Consider the following 22,521-nt stretch of genomic DNA (forward strand, 5'->3'; position numbering starts at 1 on the left):
CCAGACTAATCAGAAACAGAAAACTAACCCAAATCCAGAGCAGGGAAATACGTAAGATGCAACTAGAAGAAATTTTTAAACGAATCAGCTCTGTGCAAAATAGTATATATTTTTTTTCATCTGGAGAAACTTTAAACTGTGTGAATATGATTCAGACTGTTATTATGTACAGTCCTGATCATTACATAACAAGCTGAGAATGAAAAACCGAACCCAAACATACATTTAACAGGATATATTTTTAAATAATTTCTTCATTAAGGTTTTTAATGCATGTGTACATGAAAATTTATATTAAAAAATTAAAAAGGAAAATCGTGTTTGTTTATAATAACTCTGAAGTGCACAAATATTGACAAAAGCTAACAGAAAAAATAATACAGCTCTGCTTTTTGATTAAGTAGTGTTGCAATTACTTAGAGCTGGCAAATAAACGCAATCCTCTGAGTTTTAGAGATTCTCACAAAAAAGGACAACATTTTATTATATACATAATTCTGATGTGCAAGTATGCAATCAATATGTACACTTACATTCCTAACTGTTTACATCTTTCTAGAGTATTCACAGTAGAATCAAGCTTAAGGTTAGAAATGTGAAAAGGCCATTAACAGTGAAAGAAAAAAATAAACCAAGATATGCCTTGGGATTTTAAGACACTTTAAACTACTTGTTAATAGATTTCAGATGACTAAGCTAGAATTTAATTTTGGAGCAGACTAAAAATATAGTTCTTTTTTAAATAAACAGTAATGCAAGTATGCTTGTAAATGGTTTCACAGATGGCAGTATGACCACAAGCGGTACCCATCAGTCTCTGATTGTTAAGCACTGCTGCGGGCCCCAGCGAGCCCTGCTGGCAGACACCCTGCTGCAGCCCTCCCACACCTCCAAGTGACTATGTCTGCTGTAGTTTTGCATATTTATATGCATTCCCAGGCCTGCTTTGCTCTTGAAGAAAGAAAACCAGTTTCCTTAATCCGCATTCCTTTACGTGGCCATATCCACTGCTCGCTGTTCATAGGAAGTATAAAAGAGAATGTAAGCAGCTGAGGACTTCACCGAGGATGCTGAGATCTCAGACACTTCATGGTCATCAAACTTAAACCAGCGCTGTTTTGAAGCATTTTTGCAGTAGGCTGTGTAGTGCCCCCCGTCCAGCCCACCGTAATGATTCTGTGAACATAAGGCAAGAATTAGTGGCCTCAAGAGCTGCCCTTTCTTCCCTGGTTGGGAAATAATCTAGAACGTGATACCAATCCTTCTTTCTAGAACACAGCTTAGTCTGCAACTAGAATGCAGCCTGGAAACCTGACTGAATCACACAGGCTGGCCTGAGTCCTAGCATGAAGTGCAGCTGCATTTTGCAATGTGACATGGTTACTCACCGATACTGAGAACAGATTGTATCTCTTCAAGGAAGTCTTTGGACCAATAACATACTGTGACAGGTCAAGAGTTTCCAATGGAAAATCTACAGAAGTTTGAAGCTTTTGTTTCCATCTTCCATCATAGGAAAATCTAGAGAATTAAAAAGCATCATTAAAAGTTACGGGTTGTTCACAAGCTATTTAGGAGTATTAAGCATGTTTGTTTTCCCTGGTTTTGACCAGGATATGATCTCAACTAAAGCCCCCAGTTTGTTAATGCTTGCCCATGTGTCTCCTAGCACAAATAACAAGAGGTCATTTGTAAAAGCGCCTTGGGAACTACAGCCTTATAAAAGAAGCATCAGAGGAAAATAAAAGTCTTGCAACATTACAACTTGGTAGTATATTGGTAACTTTCTCCAAGTAAAAATGGTCAGCTACTGCCCTGGAACAATCCAGCTCCATCAAAGCCTGATCATTTCATCCTAATTAATATTCACCAATCACCATTTCCTTACCGTTTCAAGTGCACAAGAAGAACAGGTGGTAATTTCCAAATTTCTATTTTTTTTGAAGAATCCCTTCGAGTCTTGCAATGGCTACAGTAAAATCTGTTGTTATCAGTGAGCTTTTCTTCTTTGGAGAACAATCTAAGGCATTCCTAAAACAAAATGCAAACAGAGATTGTGAGTGGCAGGCGTTTATGGAAGTATAGCAAAAACGTCTTGTTTTCCATTTGGTTATTAACCTGCATCAGTTAACCTGCATCCTGCAATTCACAAAAACGAGGAAAAGTGACTTAAATCTATGTGTGGAAGCAAATTTTTCTGCAGATATTAATCAGTGTCCTTCAAAATATACAGAGAATATTTTAAAACCACAGAATACTTATATTGTAACCTACCAAAACAAATAATATACATGCTGCTATTCCAGGTATAGTATTTCCATCCTGCTTCTAATTTAAAACTTTTAAGGGATGACCTATTTCTTTAAACTTTAGAAGAATTAGAATATAATGCAGATTCAGATCCGTTCACGTTTCGGGTTAGTGTAAATTAAGCAGAACATCGACCAACCCCTCCAACCAGAGGGTGAGCAGAAGCAGCAGCAGAATGGAGTGCCAGAGGAATGTTTTCACTCCAGGAGCTGTTTCTCTCTAGCTCCCCATACCTGCAGAGTACATTTGCTGGAGGAGGCGAGTGGTAATGACAGATACATGAAAGCCTCGAAGGTTCGGGACCTCTTGTGACACGTCAGACACTGCACGGTGGATTTGAACTGGCCTTGGAAGAGTGCCACAATAATGGACTCGTTGAGCTGTTTGTGTTTGTGCCAGGCTATTTCTGCTGCACTTGAGTCATCAAGGTGATCATTATTTTCTTCCTTGTACCTTTTCCTGTTGTCAGCCTGGATAGCAGAAATTTAAATACCACAGCAATATATTAACATATATATAAATAAGAAGTCTCATCTATAGGCAAGAGTAAGATTGAATATTTGCAAGAATATTTAAACATGTCAGTGTAGCCATCCAGTTCTTATCTAGTGAGGCTTCTTCTGTGACTCCCTCCAGTACCTTACACTGTTTCATACTGAATTCCTACTTTAATTCTGAATACTCATACTTCTTTCTAGACAAGGTTGCAATAACATTATCTTCTTATGGTATAAGAAGGCATTTAAAAAATTTCTCTTGATCATCTGACAGATATATAATTTAAGTACATTGCTTACTTTATTTAGGTCTTCATGCAAGCCATCCATTAGAAAGAGAAGCAGTTCTTGGGAGTCCTGTTGGCTATATCCTGCAAATTGGTCATTAATCTTCCCAATTGTAATTTTGAAGTCTTTTGGACTGATATATTTATACTGTCCTGCCCATAAAGCTTTCATTATTACACCAAACTCTTCAGCCACTTCACCTTTATGCCCCAGAAAATTTGACCTATATAATAAAAGACAAAAAAAAATTGGAGCCATTCAAGTAACTGGTTTTTAATATAAATGTTTTTAATTTAAGACGTGATCCCAATTCTAAAATAGTTTCTTTAGACTAAGGAAAACTGGCTGTTAGACTGAGTTAAATTTTCATCTATGTCAGCACTGTAGTTTGGTTCCATATTCAAGATGGAAGGTTCAGTTGTTTTCAGCATGTTTTGTAAACTGTTTAAATATTCAGTTTGGTTTTAGGAGACTCTAGTACACATGTATTCATGAATGTGGTGACCATAATTTAACTATCATTGTCCAGTAAAACCTATTTAGTAACACACATGAATTTTGAAAATGTAAAGACACCTAAAAGTTACCATTTGTCTCCTACTAAAAAAAAACAAACACTCCACTAAGTGATCTTCTTGCATTGCCAAGTATAAAGCAGATGAGAGATTGTTACCTGTTAATATCAGCTTGATACAAGTTCCTGTTGAAATACTCAGCCAGGTGAGGTGCATTGCACAGACACTGTAATATGGAATTCATGTAGCAAGTGTTCCCTAGATTACGAAGTCCTGTCAGAGCTGGTCCCGATCCCCCAAACACAGGATTAAGATTCCGAATCTGCGATGCAGAGAGTCTGGAAATTTCTGCTTTAGTGTAACAGGCAGGTCTACAAGCAAGAAATTATTTTTTAGGAGTCTCAGACTTGACAAGGTTGTGCATATAAACCAACAGACACCCCGCCTCACCCCACCACCCACAGGGATGGGACCATCCTGGCACCAAATACCATCATTTAGGGTGTTCAAAACCAGCCAATGCAATAGTGAGAAATCCATATACACTGGTCTATGATGAGGCTGAGTTTTAGGCACCATCACTTGTGAGATTCATGGGGGTTTTTTTGCTTTATTTCTTTAATTCACAGATGAGGAATTAGCTTTTAATACAGTTTAAAATCTGAAAACTTGCTTTTCACAAACTGTCAGAAGATAGTCATTTAGTATGTTAATACAAATAACAGAACTTATAAGCAACTGTCATCCAATTAATAGACTGTGACCTCTGAAATTCCTGCTAATACATAACTATTATACTGATTTCTCAAAGATAACTGCCCTATACATTGAACTTTCAGCAATGAAATTTCAGTCTAGTACTCTTGCATCCTTTCAAACCCACTTAGGAAACATTAATGAATTTCAGTTGGTTAAACACAAAGTCCTATGTGCTGTCATACTGCCTGAGTTGTGATCTAACTTATCAAACATACTTATTGTCACGATTGACTGCAGGAGTGACAGGAATTCTTTTCTTCTCTTCCTCCTGAATGGCTTGGGTTATATCTGGGGAAGAGTAGGAGCGCTTCAGCTTGGAGTGTTCTCTCTCCCGTTCAACAGTCACCTTTGGCTTGGCTTTCCGAGTTGGAGGGGTTGATGGAGGAGTGGATGAAGGAGCCATTTCTGGTGGGTACATCTGAACAGTGTTTGTTGGCGAGTGATAGTAACGATAGGTTCCAGTGATATCATCCAGGAACTTGGGGGAAAAAAAACCAAATAGCTTCAAACCCAAGTGAAAATCCATCATTAACTTACCTAGTTATAAAGTACTATGAGAACAGCAGGTGAGTTTTTCAGACATTGGGATGTTGACAGTTGTGACTGGCCTCAATGTTCAATGGATTAAATTTAGTAGAAGGGAGCACTTTCACCGAAATGCCTATTAAACAGCAACTACTTAATACCAGGAACAGCAGATGAACTGCCCTAGTTTCATTACAAATAATATTAAAATTCAGAAAGTAACTGTGTGGAAGTTAAAGGGGAGTAAAAAAATAATGAAACAAGATCTAACTTAGAAATAAGACACAGGACAAATGCAGGACAAAACTACAAAAGACAATTTGATTTTCATGTCAGAAGAGGAGTTACCTTTACCCAACCTGCAGGCAGCCCTGGGACTATCCTTCCCATTTCCTCACTTCGTGCTCTCATTAATGGCTCCCGCTGGGACTAATAAACAAAGAGAAAAGTAAGGTATGTACAGTTACATATGCAGAGCAACAAGCTGCCTGTGACTTCTCTATGGAGTTAAAATGATTCAGTGCAAACAGTACAATAAATCCTTGATTATAGACAGAAATACAATGTATTGTAATGGTAATTTAGTGTTTTCTATCACTCAATCTAAATAAAACCCATTTGTTGACACATTCCAGAAAAAAAAACAAAAACCAAACCAACCATTCAGTCTCATTAAAGTCTCAAAACTCTTTTTTTCCCTGAAGAATCAGGAAATATAGGAGTATGTGCTTCTGTTAAACACATATGGCTGAGCTTTTTTCCCTCTCAAAGTAGCACTTGAAGGTGTAGGCATGAGATGACGATGCATGGAGAATGCCAGTTAATGCCACCAGAATCACATCAAGACTTCTAATGAAAGTTTCAAGTATTTTTTCGTATGAATATGACAAATGAAAAAAAGCAAATGAACACTGTAAACATGGCATAGTCTTTTAAGATGATGACTTTAAAAATTGCAATGAGGTGGAATTTAACATAATATAATAATCATAAAGCATCTGTGCTTGATTATTTTGGCTACATACAATACATTTGTATTTACTTTAAGTGTTTCAGTATCTTGTTCAGAATCCTCTCTAAGGGGTCCTGGCTTTTGAGCTCCACTGTCTGGTTGTCCTTTAACCCCCGTTTGCTGCAAAAGATTTTGAGAGAAGGCTTCAATTTCCATCTGGCATGTCAGTAAAGAATGCTGATAAAGTAGAGTTATACTTTCTTTTATGCTTGTTAAATGCATGTACCACAACAAAGTGGTGAAAGCAGGTGGTTTTTATTCTTTCTATATACTACAGGCAATTCACTGGAATAGTTCTTGAAACTGAATGTTGTATTGCAATTTGTTCAGAAATAAAGTGCTGAAGTTCCACCTACGCTACTTTCCACCCTGAAAGTTTTGGGGTTTACAATTTGTTGTTAAATTTCAGGCTTTTTTGTCCGTTTTACTCCTGACTGGTCAAACCTCTCCATGGAAAAGGCAAACAGTGAAGCCAACATGAATTTGGTTGATCACAGGCCATCATTTTGGGATTATGTGAAGTTGCTCTGTCAAGTCAAAAGCTCATGAATGACTGTGCTAAGTTTGCACAGAAGATTTATTTTGGCTTTCTTTTGCATTTGGATTAAACAAGCATCAGAATTTGATCAAGTAACAACTGCAATTAGAAAAGCAGAGAAAAATATCCTAATGCATGTTCCTGAGAAGTGCTTTTAAAGACATCTGTTCCATTGTTAGCTTCACAAGTGGCTCCTGTTTTATGATCAGATGATTTGTACATTGAGAAATTTTGCAGTTTTTTTCAAGAATGAGGAAAGAAAGAACTGTGACACTCCTCCCTTCCCCCCAAGAGCTGGAACTGGACCATTTTCAGCAAAAATCCTAGATGAGGGTGTTCCTTTGCTTCCTGTGCCACGCTACAAAATCCTGTTCTGTCAGCTTTTCTACAGCTGGGGGCACTAAAGGGTTCCTTATGACACCATTGTGTCCCTAACATCACACACAGCACCGAGCTGGTACAAGAGATAAAATACCACCAGGCTTCTATTTTTGAAACAGAGGGTTGCAGTCTATGAACCATCATCCCTTCTAGCTCCATGTGAGTGGGAAGTTTTATTATCCTGTGGGGATTTCATGCTGCCCACCTACAAGAAAGAAACAAGCTTGTCTTGGAAAAAAAAAAAATCTATTTGTGTCTTGGTTTTAACTCTCTCCTCTACTTTTATGTAAAAAATGGTCTAAATAAACAAACATCCAATTATGTATTTCAAATTTCTAGATTAAATCTAGACTATTCAGGATGATTTAAGGGCACAACTACTTCACATTTGACGATGATTTTCTTTTTTACTAACCTTGCCTGGAACAGTCACGAAGGTCTGAGATGCATCACCCAGTGCCCGTTTCTGTGTTTCTGGTGTTCGAGTTCCTTTTTCTCTTTCTTCCATGGATATTTTGTCAAACTCAATCCTTTTTGCACCGATGTTTTCTGGTTCATTTTTATTCTGCTTTTTTGCTTCTACTGCTTCTCTGTGTGCTCTTTCTTGTTCTTTTTCCTCCTGTTCTCTTTTTATTTGTTCATCCCTCTCCTTCTGCTCTCTGTCCTCTTTGGCTTGCTGTAGCTTTTCTTTGTGTTCCTTTTCCTTCTGTTCTTCTTTTGCTTTTTGTTCTTGTTTTTCTTTTTGTTCTTGTTCCTCTTTTTCTCTCTTGAGCCTCTCTTTCTGTTCCTGTTGTTGCCTCTCCCGCAGTTCCTTTTCCCTCCTGTTTTTCTCCAACAAAGCAGCAGTTTCTGCATGGACCCGGCTTTTTTCCTCTTCTGTCAGAGCACTCCTTGCATCACGCCCGGGCTTTGTGGAGCGGTCTGGAACTATTCTTCCATTCTCACCAGACTGGCTGTCACTGACTGTACCTGGAGGTTTTGCTCTGTTATCATCAAGGATTTTTAGTGAAGGCTTTTTAGTACGATCCACCTGTAACACAGGTGCAGAACACAGAGTGTAGAACAACAATTCACCACAGCTACTGCTGCTCCCTTGGCTAAGCTCTTCCTAAGTGAGATTTATAAGAGAATAAAGATAATATAAAGTTGACTTCTGCCAGAGAGAGTGGTGTTTCAATTTCATTGAATCTGCTCATTCAAACTGCTTGTTAGTAAAATTAGGTACTCATTCCAGATGTGAACTAATAAACAAGCCCTAGAGAACTGTAAGGACAGCGTTATGCACTGACTACCACAACCCTTCATTTACAAACTTTTAAAGGTGAACATCTTAGGGCAATCAGGCAGCCTAATTAGAGCTTGGCTCTCTCAGTCATGTGACAAAGCACATGCTTAAGGCAGATCTGCTTGATGGGAAGGTATTTAAGAATGGCTTATGTTCAGATCTAGGACAGTAAGTTGTTTTTGATACTGAAGCAAATGGTCTGAAGAAATAAAAGCTCATCTGGTTCAGGGACAAACAGAAATAAGGTCTTTAAGGGTCTCTTGAATGAAATCTATATTAAAGGCTGTATCTAGAAGGGTAAAAGTGGAAAGCTTTTACACTTGTCTCCTAGGGAAAGTATTATTTTAGTGTAAGAACTCTACAAAGGTGTCTTTACGAAGTTTTATTCACATAAAAGGAAGAAACAAATTCCTATACTTTCACTACTGGGCCAAGAGTGACAAAGCACCTAAATATTTTATTATTTGAAGGAAGATACAGTGACTGGAAATCAGACCTGTGGAATAACCAAGATAAGCCATGGCTTAACTGTCCTCTCTGTATTTCATCCCATGTGCTTTAACTAGAAAGCTTGCTTATAAACTTTCTGAATTAATGATCAATTGCTGTTCTTAAATTTCTCATGTGCTCATGTAAAAACATTAATGAGAAGTTCTGCTATTCTGTTAAGTGTATTTAGTTTCATAGAATTCTGTAGATCAGTTACCACAGCTTCACAGACCACCAATAGTCTCTGTACCAATATACTTGTGTACAAGGCTTAAACAAATGTATTGAGTATGTTTGCTTGTGGATTTGGAGTTCTGGGTGTGGTGGGTCTCTAACAGATTAACCATTTACTAACTGAAAAAAAGGAACAGGTGAAAAAGCTTACCTCAGGGATACTTCTTGTGCTTGACACTGGATTAACTACAGATGAACTGTCAGACTTGAAAACAGCAGCATCCTGTATATTTGGTTTGTTAAGTGATTTTAATCTCTCTTCCAAATTATCTCCCATTTCTTCATTTTCAATTGTTTCTGTTGGACATGGCTTTACAGCAACAACAGGTGGCACAGGAGCTGGCTCTTCCAGAGATGGGTATGTAAAATCCACTGCAGGAGGGGGGGAATAGGAGGAAACTGTAAGAGTTCTCAAAACAAAACTAAAAAAGCAAAATAAACCTCCACATTCCAACCCAAAATTTAGTTTTTAGCCAGAGCAAGACTTTCCTAAAAACACCTGAATGAATTAAGGACTCATCCAGTAACTACAAATGCTTGGTGGGGTGTCATCCTTTATACTTACAAGAAACAGTCACTGCTTCAGTCCTGCCATGTTGGGGTGGAGTTACTCTAGCATTTGTTGTATACTGAGGAAAACAAAGGAGCCAGTTTTCATAACCTCCCTCTAGAATTAAAGGCTCATTCTGCAGTATGGTTTTGCTTTCCCACTGTATGGAAAAAAAAGTTTAAAGTTAATTGATTTTAAAAATAGAAAGGAAACTTTTACAGCTTATCAGTGTTGTTGAAATTTCTGTGCGTAGTCATTAAATTGAGATTGTTTTTGAGATTTTTAAACAAGAATTAAAGAGGATGCAAAAATATGGATCCTCTTGGGTGTTTGGAGAATGCCCAGCACAGTTGAGTTCCTGGCTCTGCCTGCAACAGGGTGTGAACATTTCCAGTACAGAAAGAACCACTTACTGCTACTTCACATAACAATCCTCCATGCAGAAAAGTATTTTTATTACAATATTTGCTTCAGTTTCTTATCTGGTATGGTTGCTGAGGAATTAGTGATTTAGAAAGCGTAATATTAACTTTCTGAAACCCCTTGAGAGTTCAGGCTTCAGACTGCCCTCCTCCTGATGTCCTCAGTATGAGTACATGAACAAGACACAGGGTTTAGAGAATATTTGGTAAAGCAATAAACAGGGAGAACTGCCTGAGCTATCTCTAAACCCCAGTCCTGAATGCCAAGGTAACAAAGATTTGCAGTTCTTCACAAGAGCCACCTCTATAGAGAGGAGGGACAACACAGCCACAGCGAGACTGACTTGAAAATGTTGGGCATTTGCTCACTGTGGAGTCTATAAGCTTCCTGCACTGATGAAACTCAAATTTAAATTAATGTTTATCTAGAAGTTATATTCAATCATGCAGAAAAGTTAACCATGCTCAAAATATTTCTGGAGCCTCCTTCAGTGAAGCCCCTCCATTGTAGGAAGGACCTGGCTGATAGGACTACAAAGCAGCTGCCCTTCTTTGCCTGCCTGAGCAGGTGGCCAGCCAGCTCCAAGGGATAAGAAATTGCTTTTGCTAGTACAGGACAGAGGGTGACTTTTTCTGGGAAAGGGTACTCAAAGTACTTTCCCAAACAACTCTGTCAGCGAAGAACTCTAAGTTGATGAGCTGGTTGTTGAGGAGGTGAGTTGAATCATTCTGCTGTTTACCTATTTAATAAATGGTACTTTCCTCTACTAGAGTACAATGTGAAACTTCAAACTACACTTCTGCTATCAAAACAAGCAGGCTTTGAAAATTCAACCAGCTGAAGTGCCATTAAGGCCTCCATATACTTTGTAAATACAGGTGCTTCAAGAGCTTATTTACTAAGATGAATTAATTAATGAATTAAAATATGAAATTGCCAACCTTAAAAAGTGCATCTTTCAGGCTCTGAAGAGTTGTTCCCAGCTTTAAGTCTTCAGCAGTACTGAACCAGTCTAGCAGTATAACATAATGAAACTGTCCTCTCCTCTTCCATGGATCTCTAGAATCCTCTGGGAGTCTAGCTTCAATCAGATTAGCAGTATCTCTGAAATGTATTAACATGCATTTAAAGATTCATGTACAAGTAACATTTTGTCCAACAATATGTAATCCACAGATGTTTATGTGCTTGGATAAAATAAATATGCATTGTCTTGAAGTCAGTACCTGCAAGAACAGAGCTGTGCAGATACCTCTCACTCACTGGTACACAGCAGGGATTCTAACACTAGGTGTACACGCTTTAAAAGCATGTAATTTTTTAGAAAATTAAATATTTCACTATCATTTAACATCAATTCATACCCAGGATGGATAGCTTCTTCTGGGACGCTGATGGATTTTGGAATACAGGATTCCTGATAATCCTTCAGTCTTCGAGCATCCATTATAAGCAATTCAGTATTTTTGTCTGACATCATTGCAAACAGTTTCTCAGGTGTGACTGCTCCTTGAAAGAGAGAAGCAATTACAGGTAAGAAGCTACATTATAAATGAAGATAGCTATGAATGGCTATGGTATCTGACTGGTGCAATCAAGACTGCAAAGAGATGAAACAGAACTAAGAAGTCCCACAAAGTCATGGAGGTGAGACATTACAGAATAAACAGCGTCAACCTTTTCCTCCCACTGCTGTAGTGATCAGCACCTGATCTGTTACATTAGACAATACTGAATATCTCAGTGATAAACAAGTTTAACTTATTGTGGTCTCATTTAAGTCAAGCTATATAGGCAAGCATTTGTGAACTACATGCTGCAGATGTTCCTCTTAAGAACTCTAAAGAACATTTTCACATACTTACTACAAGAACAAAAAGCAGAAGGTTGTGAGGGGAGAGGAAAAATTTCGTATCTAACTGAGTAAGCTGTCACACTTCAGCCTTGCATATGAGCTGTAAAGCTGTTTTTATTTTCTAACCTGACCACTTCAGGACTAGTTCAACTTTAGTTACTGAACAGCTGAAAAACTAACTACAGCCTTCTAAGTTTATGAGAAGTAATGAAGGCTTTAATACAGAGCTTAATTAATTAATGATTGATTTGTTATAACTGAAATGCGGGATACTAGAATTTCATCGAACTATTTTAACTGTGAAATAACTCCTGAGAAGAAGTGCAGCTGTGAGGTGATTAGTGCATGGGCATACAGAAACCTTTTTCACATGTGTGTGAGCATTGCATCTCTTACCACTCAGGCTATCAGACTGATCCTTTCTTTCCAGTGAATGCTTCGTCTCACCATTAATCTGTGTTATAAGGCAAAAAAAAAAAAGTTTAACATGGAATACTCAGAACCAAGGTGGCCAACAGACAATGACTCTCACTGGGCCTGAAGGAAACTGGTCAGACAGTTAACCCACAGGAAGAAACACAGCACAAGGGAGCTGCTGCTGAAGATGTGTTGACAAATGTACTCGAAGAATACCAAGGCTGCTGCCCTGCTGTCCTGGGTTGCAGCGTATTCTGTTACCATCCTCATGAGCTGTTGAAATCAGGTGGGGCAGTGTTTCCTTGCCTCCTCCCCCCAGATTATCTTTCTGTTAATGGCCCATCATTGTCCTGCCCCATGACTCAGAGATAACTCCCTCCGGACTATCTTCTGTTAATGACTCTCTGTTAATGATTCCCAGATAACTCCCTCCGGACTATCTTCTGTTAATGAGCCTAATCAACACTTGGCCTCATGACTCATTACCCTATTGTGAGATGCTCCACCCAGAGGGAGGAACCAAGCATCCCATCCAACACCAGAGACAACCTTTCCACTGGATTTCCAGAGGACTGGAGCTACACAGCCACCACTGGACCTCCTGAGGAAGAGCAGACCCCTTTTCTACAGGATCACTGCTTCAGAGGCCTGCAGCCACCATTCTACCAGACTGCTACAACAGGGAGTCAGGTTCTTTCTTGACTCTGTCAGTTTGAACCAGTGTTCTCTTTTTCTTTTTTTTCCCCCCTTTTCTTTAATTTCCCCAATAAATTGTTATTCTGACTTGGTGCCTCCCACTGGTTTCTTCTCAAACTAGTACACCTGCCTAGACATAAAATAGTTTAAAAAGTAATACAGCCTAGGACACCATCATCTACAAGAAGAAATTCTTGAAGTATTTGTAGAGAAATAAGTGTTTCCGCACTACTGCTTAAAAAGTCAACCTTCTCCTAAAATGGAGACATGTTATTCTTAATATCAGTTTATCACCATTACCTTGGGTTTCTTACACATGATAATTCTAGCATAAAACAGAATTTAACTTTATCATAAAGTTCAGTCTATCTTATACAAGACTTGGAGGCTGGTAGGACTTCACCTATTCCAAAGAAATGTCAAAGAAGGGGTACGGAGAGTGTAAGTTAATTCAAAACACCCCACCTTGATTCTGAACTGGAAATAGCTACTAGGGGAGACTAAATTCTAGATTGAAATGATACATTTAGACTGAATTACAGAGTTTGTAAGCATCTTCACTTACCCTTTGGCTTTTTCCTTTGGAATCCACAGCACTTTCTGAGGAGTTTTTGGCTGAGCTCTTTCCATCATCTTTTGGTTCTTGCTTTTTCTGCAGCTCTTGTCTGTCCCTCTCTTCAAGTTTTTTCCGAACTTCAGCTTCCTCATATCTGTTGGGGAAAAAAAAGTGCCTTTTTTTTCAATATTGTTTTTGGTTAACCTTAGATTACTAATATCAAAGTCATTAAGTCTTCAGGCAGAAATTTTAAAGGACATATTTAGAGTTTTAGAAAGTTAAAGTGTGGTCAGTTTTTGTATTCCAACAAACTCTGTTTTGCTTCCTAACTACTATTTCTCCCACTTTTAGGTTGGTTTTCTTACTGTTAAATGCTGGTTTGAATCCTATTTCATAGCCACTGATTGTAAAGCTAATTTTTTTCTCTAAACCTGAGGTCATGCTCAGCTATGGTATGCTTTTCATTTTCCAAAGAATAGGGTAGGTACTGGTTACTTACAGGTAAGCTCCAATATATTACAGCAGTCATCCCAGGTATTTTACTTCATTTTGCAGTGGAGCCAGTGAGGAGTAAGTTAGCTCAGTTACATAAATTTACTTTTTTTCTGAGAAGTTGAATCAGAACTATTTATACAGTAGTCACCTTCAGAATGTAAGATGCCTCCATAAATCCATTATGTGCTCACCTGTGTGCCTGGTGCTTGTTTCAAACACTGGGCCTACCAGGAAGCCAATGCAAGGACTGTGAACACTCAGGAGTTTTGGGGGACTGAGGTTTTGCATACAGCTGTCCTTTTCATAAAGCCTCAGACTTGAAAATTACCCTCCCAGCCTTCTGCCACTGGAAGGACAATCATGGTATTGTAAGCCAGTGATCTCCGGACTACACTTTTTAGATCACCCACTGGAGGTGTGTATAGTCACATCACTGTTCAGTAGTATTCACTTTTGTTTAATACAGCTGAGAAGTTTAAGGGTTACAAGTATCATAAACCAAAAAAAGAATGTTGACCTAACAATTTGGATGACTGAACTGTGTTAGTAAGTGCTCACTTTAACCAGATGTTGCGTAATGAGGGTTAAAATACCAATGACAATACAGCTGCATTTCAGTTCAAAAGTACTGTGTTAATAAACTAGATCATTAAATCAAATTCCACCTCCAAGTCTACTGCATTAATTGCCTACTAAGAGGGAGGAGGCAGCAGGCCTGTAATTTTATTTTTTAAACAGGCTTCTTGATTTGGCAAAGGCATTGTAAGTTAGAAATGAGCATTTTGTTCCCACTTGGCATTAATGACACTAAAGCATATTTCAGATTTTAGTTTGATTTGGTCAATATGAAATATTTACCCATCAATTTCCCACTTATACTTCTGAAACACAGCAGGTCATTCACGTAGGTATTCCTGCCCCAATACAAGTGGTGTTTCAGCAGCTCCACTTTTAGTTAACAATTAACATTCAAACTATTTGCTGACCTACTGCCTGGGGAAGAAATTATACAAATAATTTCCTTGAAACTACTTCTGTAGTTACACAGTAGTCATGTTTCATTTCTATTACCTTTGAATATTTACACATTTTGCCAGATTAATTAAAAGTTACTGTGTCAACTTCAAAACTCTGTTCCTTTCATAAAAAAGACATAAGCCATTTAAACAAGTCTCTAGGTTTTGGGTTTCTCTGATTCTATCAATGTTTACTCTTAGAGTGAACTTGTAGCTCTGTTGAATTTTAAGACTCACCTAAAGAAAGAAAATCTGAAGATTGTTTCATACACAGTATCATGAGACATCTTTGTGAAGTCCCTCTTTACATATATGTAACTACACTCATGGTTCACCTAAACTGACTTTATAGATTTAGCACTTTGGAGGGCATAAAATATGCTTTCACAAGAATACTTGGGAGGGGTGGGGTGGGACATGACACTTGTGAAGGGAAATATGCCCAGCTGCAGAGGGAGAGTTAAATAGTGAGAAAGAGTCACTAAGGATGCAAGAAGCAGAGAAGGCTGGAAGTAAAAAGTACTGTGCCAAACATCACCTAAAGATAGACCCTACCTTACAACTTCTGACTAACACAATTTTATGGCTTGTGGCACAAAGATGTAACTTGACAGCTGTCAATCAGGTACCCAAAAGCCCATTAGCATCTGCTCATTTACATACTGGCAGAACTGTGCATTCCATATACATGGATGCAAGTGGCAGAGAAAAGGTGTGGCTAAAGAATCAAAACCTGGCATTTCTTAGTGTAAACTACATCCAGACTAGGAGGACTTTTTAACATATCTGATTATTAGGAACATTCATTAATATATTTGGATTCAGATGACCTTATGATTAAAAGGTTGAGGAGGAAATTGCTCTTCAGACCTTGTGGTTTCTTTTTATTAGTCAATAAACAAAACTAGGAGACACTGTCAATAAACCAACGTTACCAGGAATTAGCAGACAATATATAAAGTGACAAGTTATTGGACTGTGTGGCAATGAAAATTATCTCTAGTAAAAGACTTCTGGGAACAAATTTAAGCTTTTAAGAGTTTCAAGTACCTATGGTTTACTCAAGTGCAACTGCTTACTACTAAATGGTATGAACACCTGCACTTGGCACAGGTACAGGCTCCCGGTAAAAGGAACAATGTCTTAGCCATCAACTGTATTACATACCTGAGTTTAAGGCTGTCTGACAGAATTTCAGCTTCATCAAGAGCTTTTTTTAAATTTGTAGGTCCCAGAATTGAATGAAAATAATCCTAAAATGACAAGCATCACATCACATAGATACACAGTTTAACAGTGCCTACTTCTATGCATGTCAAGAGTCACTAATGTATGGAGAGTTGGTATTATAATGATATTAATGCCAACAAAAGGAACTGGTTTGAATCAAAATTTTTTCCTTTCAAACGTGAGTTTGTAAGTAAAATTGTTTTATAGCACTAATAAATAAAGGCTCGGCAAGGCAACTTCACCAAAACAGTCTGACTGGGAAAAATTACAGGAATACTTTTCCATGAAAAAATATTCACAGATCTGACAATTTATATAGTTCATACATGAAAAGAAAATTGAAAATACAGTTAACACCAGACTTGTCAAAAAACAGGAAAGAAAAAATAGCACCATAAGTGAGACAGTTCACCTAATACCAGTGTGATCCTTTGAATGCGTATTAGTATAATTCTCTCTACTTCTCATACTTTGACCAATGCAGAAGAGATCAGTCAGAAAGCTTTTATACCTGTTGCTGCTTAAAATCAGGTCTCTTTCTAATAAGGTTATAAACAGCTGCATATTTCATATACAGGATGTAAGCTTTTTCTTCATCTCCGTCCAATCTGCTTTCCTCCGCTGCCTTGAAAATCTTAAGGGCACTCTGCACATAACTGAAACCAAGAGAAGAGGAGTAAAGCACATGATTGTTGACTTGTCCTCAAACACCTTTTCATTATAAGATGCCATCTTAAGTGTTTACAGACTTCACCCATATATTAAGCATTTGATTTTACCACCTTAATGTAAAGCTTTCATTAAATATGAATTGCAATCATGTTCCTCCACATAATGTTTATCCTTGCTAGTTTGTTTACCAGCCTTATTTAAAATCATCCATAATTAAATACCATTGTGAGATAAGGAAAAAGGTACTGTTCCCTTCTAAGAATAACTGTTTTTTTCTAGGAAAAAGTAATTCATAGTAAGAAAAAATTGAATCATTGATTGTCTAAAAATACTAGAGGCAAAGCATTCAGACACTGCTAAAGGCTTTATCATTTATACGGATTTGCATTTATGTAGCCTTTCCTCAAAGTATGTGGATTTTCATGGGCACTGTGCTCTGAGTCATGTTTTGGCAGTATGCCAAGTGACCTTCTGAAGGCAGTAAGCATATCCAGTGTGACAGTTGAGATCCATACCTAGGACTGTTGAAGACTTTGTATCTTGCAGAAATAATGGAGGAAATTTAGATCCACAACAAGTTTGTTCTGGAACCACTAATATTTTAAACATTAATTCAAAATCAATTATAACATATATATACCTTTTTGTACTTGTCTTTTCAGGTTTTACTTCTGTCTTCTTGTTGAGATCTTTCAAGGAAGTAGAGAGATATAGCTCCTTAGGTACAGATGCCACAGCAGGCATGTTAATGTTGTTACTTATGTCCCTTCTAGGATGTTACAACTTCTCAGAAGTCTCTATCAATATTTTCCTGGAAGAGGAAAAAAGGGTAGGAAGAGCCTAATTATATTCCAATTACTTTTAATACAGTAGTTATAGTTGCCTGTGTGGGTTTATTACCTAACTTATCTCACCTTATGTGAGCTGGCAAACAGAGTGTCTGAACAATTAACAGTATAAATTAATCCTCCCAAAGTGACAGAATTATTTAAAATCCCTTTAGGTATTTTACCAAGAACATCCAGCAATATGTTGCTAACAGAATAATAATAATAATAAAAAAGCTGACTCAAGAATGTTCAAATCATCATATCCAGCAGATTTATTCTACTGAAATGCCAACAAGCATACTATCAAAAATTAGCTGACTTGTCTGTACTCTGCAAATACACACTACCCCTTGGAAAATTTAATTCTAATGTCTTGCTAAGAGAAGCTGAGAACAGGAAGGCTGCTACCATTTAAAGTCAACTTGAAATTTCTTGGACATCCTGTAGGTCTTCAACTCCTTGGTGGCATTGACTTTGTGCCTTCATTTGAAAGTGCTCTCCTGGTAGCCATGAAACAGTTGAGCAGAGTTTGGTCACAAGGGACTATTACATCATGTTATCTGAGATAGGGAAGTCCATGAAGTCTCCTGCAGACAGTCTAACTAAAGCTCTTTGTACCTAGTACACAGTAAGCTATTTTAGCCTTGGGGGTGGCAGGGGAGGAACTGAGCTCCCTCATAAGCAAGTGGTGGGACATTCAGACATGAGCAATACTGAAGAAATTAAGGGGGACTCCTTTGAAGAAAAACACTCAGATGATATAAGCAAGTAAGTTATTTCCTAGTGGAGAAAAACCACATGGCTTTTGACAAGATGAAGGTAGAGCATTTCCCTTTCACTCTCAAGGTGATGATCAGCATGACAAGTGTGACCAAAAAAAACCAGTTTCACCCAACCAAATCCATCTGTAGCTGACTGCCACACCAAATGAGGTGGTCCCAATTTCCTCCCCTCTTTCTCATGCTGGTCTGGTACTTCTCCAACCTCCTACTGAGCCAATTCAGGCTGCTGAAGAGGCAGAAAGGCTACACAGCTTGTGCAAGGGCAGCAGTTGGCATGTGCAGTCAAGAATGAGAAGCGAAGGTGGGAATGGGATCCCTTCCCAAGGCTCAGAGCTGTTGTACTCCTTGAAGTTATTACTGCACAGTTATTACTAATTTAACTGTTGTTGGTCTAGGAACTGGTTATCAATCAAAGATACTAAGTTAACACAAACCTTTGGTTTAAGGTCTGGTGTGCCAAGGTCAGACTAAACAATTATCTAGCAAAATAACTTACTGCTTGAACACAGATGCTGTACTTGCTAATTTCCAATTAGGTATCAGCTTTTTAAAACTGAAAAGTTTGTTAAAAATGCCTTTAGGAGACGCATTTCCAGATAATTCTATAAAGAAAATAATAAAGTCCTCAAATACTATCTTTAATACATAATATTAAAAACATATCCCATACCCCAGTCATCTTACAACACTGTCTTTCCTATATAATGTGTCATATATTCAGTTCTAACTTTCAGGGAGATACTTAGGTGCTGAAAATAAGGCAGATAATTCATCAGAACTGCATTCAGTAGAAACAAAACACAGACACCCCCCTGCCTCAAAGAAGACCTTTCCAATACAGGCCTTTAGGCCTTTTAGCCTAAAACAAAGACATACTTTTTGCAACCTCATAAAGAAAGGCTTCACTCTTATTAAGATTTTAGTATTGCTTGTCTCATTCTACCTTCAGAGCATGTCTTTACCTGACTTTTTTTTTTCTCTGTGGAACTGTAAATAGACTTTCCTTTGAAGCTTTAAGTCCTTTCCAAATATATCTTCAATGTTTGTTATGTAACCAGTATTTTCTTAATCTTAAGTGGCAGCATTTGGTTGTGTTCTGACAGAATATTGTAACTAAATACGCAATGTGAATAAGATATGCACACAGCATTAGAGGGCTGTGTGCATATGAGCAAAAAAAGCCCCAAGATTATGTGGAAGATGAACCATTTAATGATGTCAGTAAATTCTCAAGTGTTGCTGACACACCTTGAAAAGGGCAGATCTTCTGGAACATCATCTATACAAATGCAGAACTAGTGAATAAAAGCCAGCTCTGAGCTCTGGCCTGAAACAAAAATTCTTTCCACGTTTTCCTATGGGTCACTAAGTTGTAACTGCAGGTCTTTAAACTGCCACACAAGTTCACTGCTGAACTTCTGTTTTCTGATTAAAAGAAATTTCTGTACCTTTTTTTAAAAACATAAGCTTCTAACCACAGTATCTGATGAATGAAGTCTTACTCTTTTGACTTCCCACAGCACCACAATTCATACAATATGCTGCAGTGAAATGAGCAAGAATGGATAAGGAATAACATTTTCCAGATTTTTTAAAAAATCAAATTCTCAACCACACAATCGAAATACACACTGCATATGTCACAAGTTGATATGAGATTTCAGCTGCAGTTTCTAACTCATTCTTCTACACAGAATCTTAACTTTGGATCTGTAACTAACATTTTCAGGTTTATGCATCAAAAATCTCCTAACTGGATTTTAGTTACTACAGACTGACCATTGTTGACTGCCAGTTGACTGCTCAGTCTTAGCTCATAAGGACCCTTAAAACTTCTTAAGCTTCTACTAAATTTTAAGATGTGCTTTACCTCAATTTCTCCTTATACTCAAATGAATATGGTTTATTTCCTTCATCTTTGAGCAAGCTTTGGGAAGACTGTGATTTCAGAATCCAAATCAGATCCTTCATAAATAAGTATTACCATCTGATTTTGAACACAATTTTCTGCAGTTACTCGATTCCTAACTGGCCTAGTCTCAGTGGAGGAATCCAGCAAAGTAAGTTGCACAAATACGGTTTGGAACTAGCCAACATAAAAACTGGATCATAAAACCATGAATACAAGGGACTGAAGAAGTTGTAATAGCTAAACCTGCTATTAGTCAACCCTATGAGGAATGAGAAACAACCTATTTCAGGTTCGTCAACTTTTTTCTTAAAAATTAAGATCAAGCTCAAAATCTGGAACCTTTTCTACCCCCAGCTGAAGTATTATCTCAGGCTCCTTTTTCATACCTATGAGTGCTCAAAACCAGGCCAATATCCCAAAAATGTAAGTGAAGTCATGCTTGTATGCTTATGGGCATTTGACACACTTAGAATGGATAACTTTACCCTGACAGGGAAACATACCTGTTGGTAACAGGTTTTTCAACATCTAATTAACATGCCAGTTTTACTAAGGATATGAGTAAGCTTTAAGTGGAATGACCACAGCAAGAACAACACACAGAAGCAGTTACATTGCAAGCAGTGCACACACTAACACATTGTGAAATACTGACATAAGTACTGGGCATCACCAATTCAGGTATGTAATAAAGATTATTCACTTATTTTTGTCTCTAGCACTTGAGCAAATGAGAAATGGATTTCTCATGAGCATTAAGTTAACCAGTTTTCTCAGAATTAAGTTCTACTGTCTGCACTTAGTACACAAGAGTTGGTTTTGTTAAGATTATCAGTGTGAGTGTAGAGACTGAGAATTTTAAGATGACTGAACTACACAATCAATCAGTATATTTAGTTCTGTGAGTCCTCCAGCTCTCTTCCAGGCTCCAGTACTGTTTAATACTACAGGGCTTGGTCCTGTAACCTAATGTGCATAGGATGATTATACCCATTGGGGTTTCTTCTAGCAAGCCCATCAGGCTCACAGAGAGTACCCAAACTTTCACCATTCTTCTGGTTGCCACCAGTCACCAGGGCAGTAACACATCACGGGTCTCTCTCCGGCCACGTACCCTGCTGAAACCTGCACCACCCTGCACCGCCAGGCCTGGCAATGACTCTCTCCACACAGTGAGAAAACCCTTTGGCAGACAACCATCCAACAGTTTAACTGATACTGAAGGGAAAGAAAGACACTATAAAGTTTCTTAAAAAGAAATACACTGGATTTTCTGTAGGAAGTTTGAAAGTTATTCTATCTATGTAAAAATATAAAGAGTTCTACTTCTTATTTAGATAAGTGAACATCTGCAAGGCGTAGGCAAACAGCAGAGGTGATAAGAAGCCGGGGAGGTGACAGAGAGGCAGAAAACTCCTTCAAGTTTCTAACCGGGCGGTCAATACCGCTGCGGCGGCCCGGCCGGGCTGTGGCAGTCTCCATGACACCGCAGCTCGCCGGCCGCAGGAGTGCGGCACTCTGGGAAGCGCCGCTTCCCTGCCATCTTTCTCCGGCCGCTCTCGGGTTCGGCGGCGGCTCCCCCGGCCCCGCTCGCTCCTCACCCTGGCCGAGCTAAGGCTGGGGGACTGCGGGCCGCCCAAGGTCACACCGCCGGCTCTCCGCCGGGCCAGGCCCGATTCTCCCTGCGCGGCCCAGACCGGCTCTCCCGTCCTCCGCAGCCCCTCGAGGGCCGCTCCCCCGGCACGGCGGGGCTGGGCCCGGGGATCCCTGCAAGGGCGCCCACCCCTCCCGCCACTGCCGGAGACCCCCTGCCCCGCAGGCCTCGCTCCCTGCCGGCCCAGAGCCGCCCCGGCCGCGCACTCACCGCCGCGGGGACTCGCTGCCTCCGCCCGCCGGCCCAGGGCAGGCCCATGTCCGAGCGCGGCTGCCGAGGAGACGCTACGCGGCCATGGCTGCTAGGGCGGAACTCGGCACCGTCCCTCCCTCCCTGCTTCCCTCCCTCCTACCGGGCCTCCGCTCCCCGCGGGGGCGGGGACTGTCACGGCCCTATCCGTGCCGCGGGGCCAGCTCGGGCCCCGGGGGCGCAGGGGAAGCTCTGGCTCTGTCGCTGTCCTGCGAGCCCTGTGCGGCGCGGTCGCGTTGGGTCGGGCGGGGGGCGCAGACCCACACCCACCGTGGAGCTGCCTCGGAGCTGGGACGGCTCTTGGGGCGGTGTGAGGGGAGGGAGAGGCGGGTCACCTCGGCCCAACACCAC

The 22,521-nt window shown here is 39.3% G+C and overlaps 1 protein-coding gene across 2 annotated transcripts; it reads right to left on the minus strand.

Moving 5' to 3' along the window:
- Positions 1-220: 220 nt before the first annotated feature.
- USP8 (ubiquitin specific peptidase 8) lies at positions 221-22,241 on the minus strand. Of its 2 annotated transcripts, XM_069025414.1 has the most exons (20): positions 22,132-22,241; positions 17,384-17,554; positions 16,583-16,727; positions 16,009-16,094; positions 13,340-13,484; positions 12,058-12,115; positions 11,171-11,315; positions 10,748-10,910; positions 9,399-9,543; positions 8,985-9,205; positions 7,241-7,855; positions 5,937-6,026; positions 5,243-5,323; positions 4,585-4,847; positions 3,769-3,981; positions 3,108-3,318; positions 2,544-2,780; positions 1,889-2,031; positions 1,389-1,521; positions 221-1,176 (listed from the first exon to the last, which is right to left on the minus strand). In XM_069025414.1, exons 2-20 carry the CDS (start codon positions 17,485-17,487, stop codon positions 991-993), a joined length of 3,384 nt encoding a protein of 1,127 aa, XP_068881515.1. In that variant the 5' UTR covers positions 17,488-17,554; positions 22,132-22,241; the 3' UTR covers positions 221-990. The 2 variants fall into 2 exon arrangements, with proteins under 2 accessions (XP_068881515.1, XP_068881516.1); XM_069025415.1 differs by lacking the exon at positions 5,937-6,026.
- Between the last annotated feature and the right edge of the window lie 280 nt (positions 22,242-22,521).

Source organism: Aphelocoma coerulescens, chromosome 10 (assembly GCF_041296385.1).
Source record: "Aphelocoma coerulescens isolate FSJ_1873_10779 chromosome 10, UR_Acoe_1.0, whole genome shotgun sequence".
Classification (NCBI taxonomy): domain Eukaryota; kingdom Metazoa; phylum Chordata; class Aves; order Passeriformes; family Corvidae; genus Aphelocoma; species Aphelocoma coerulescens.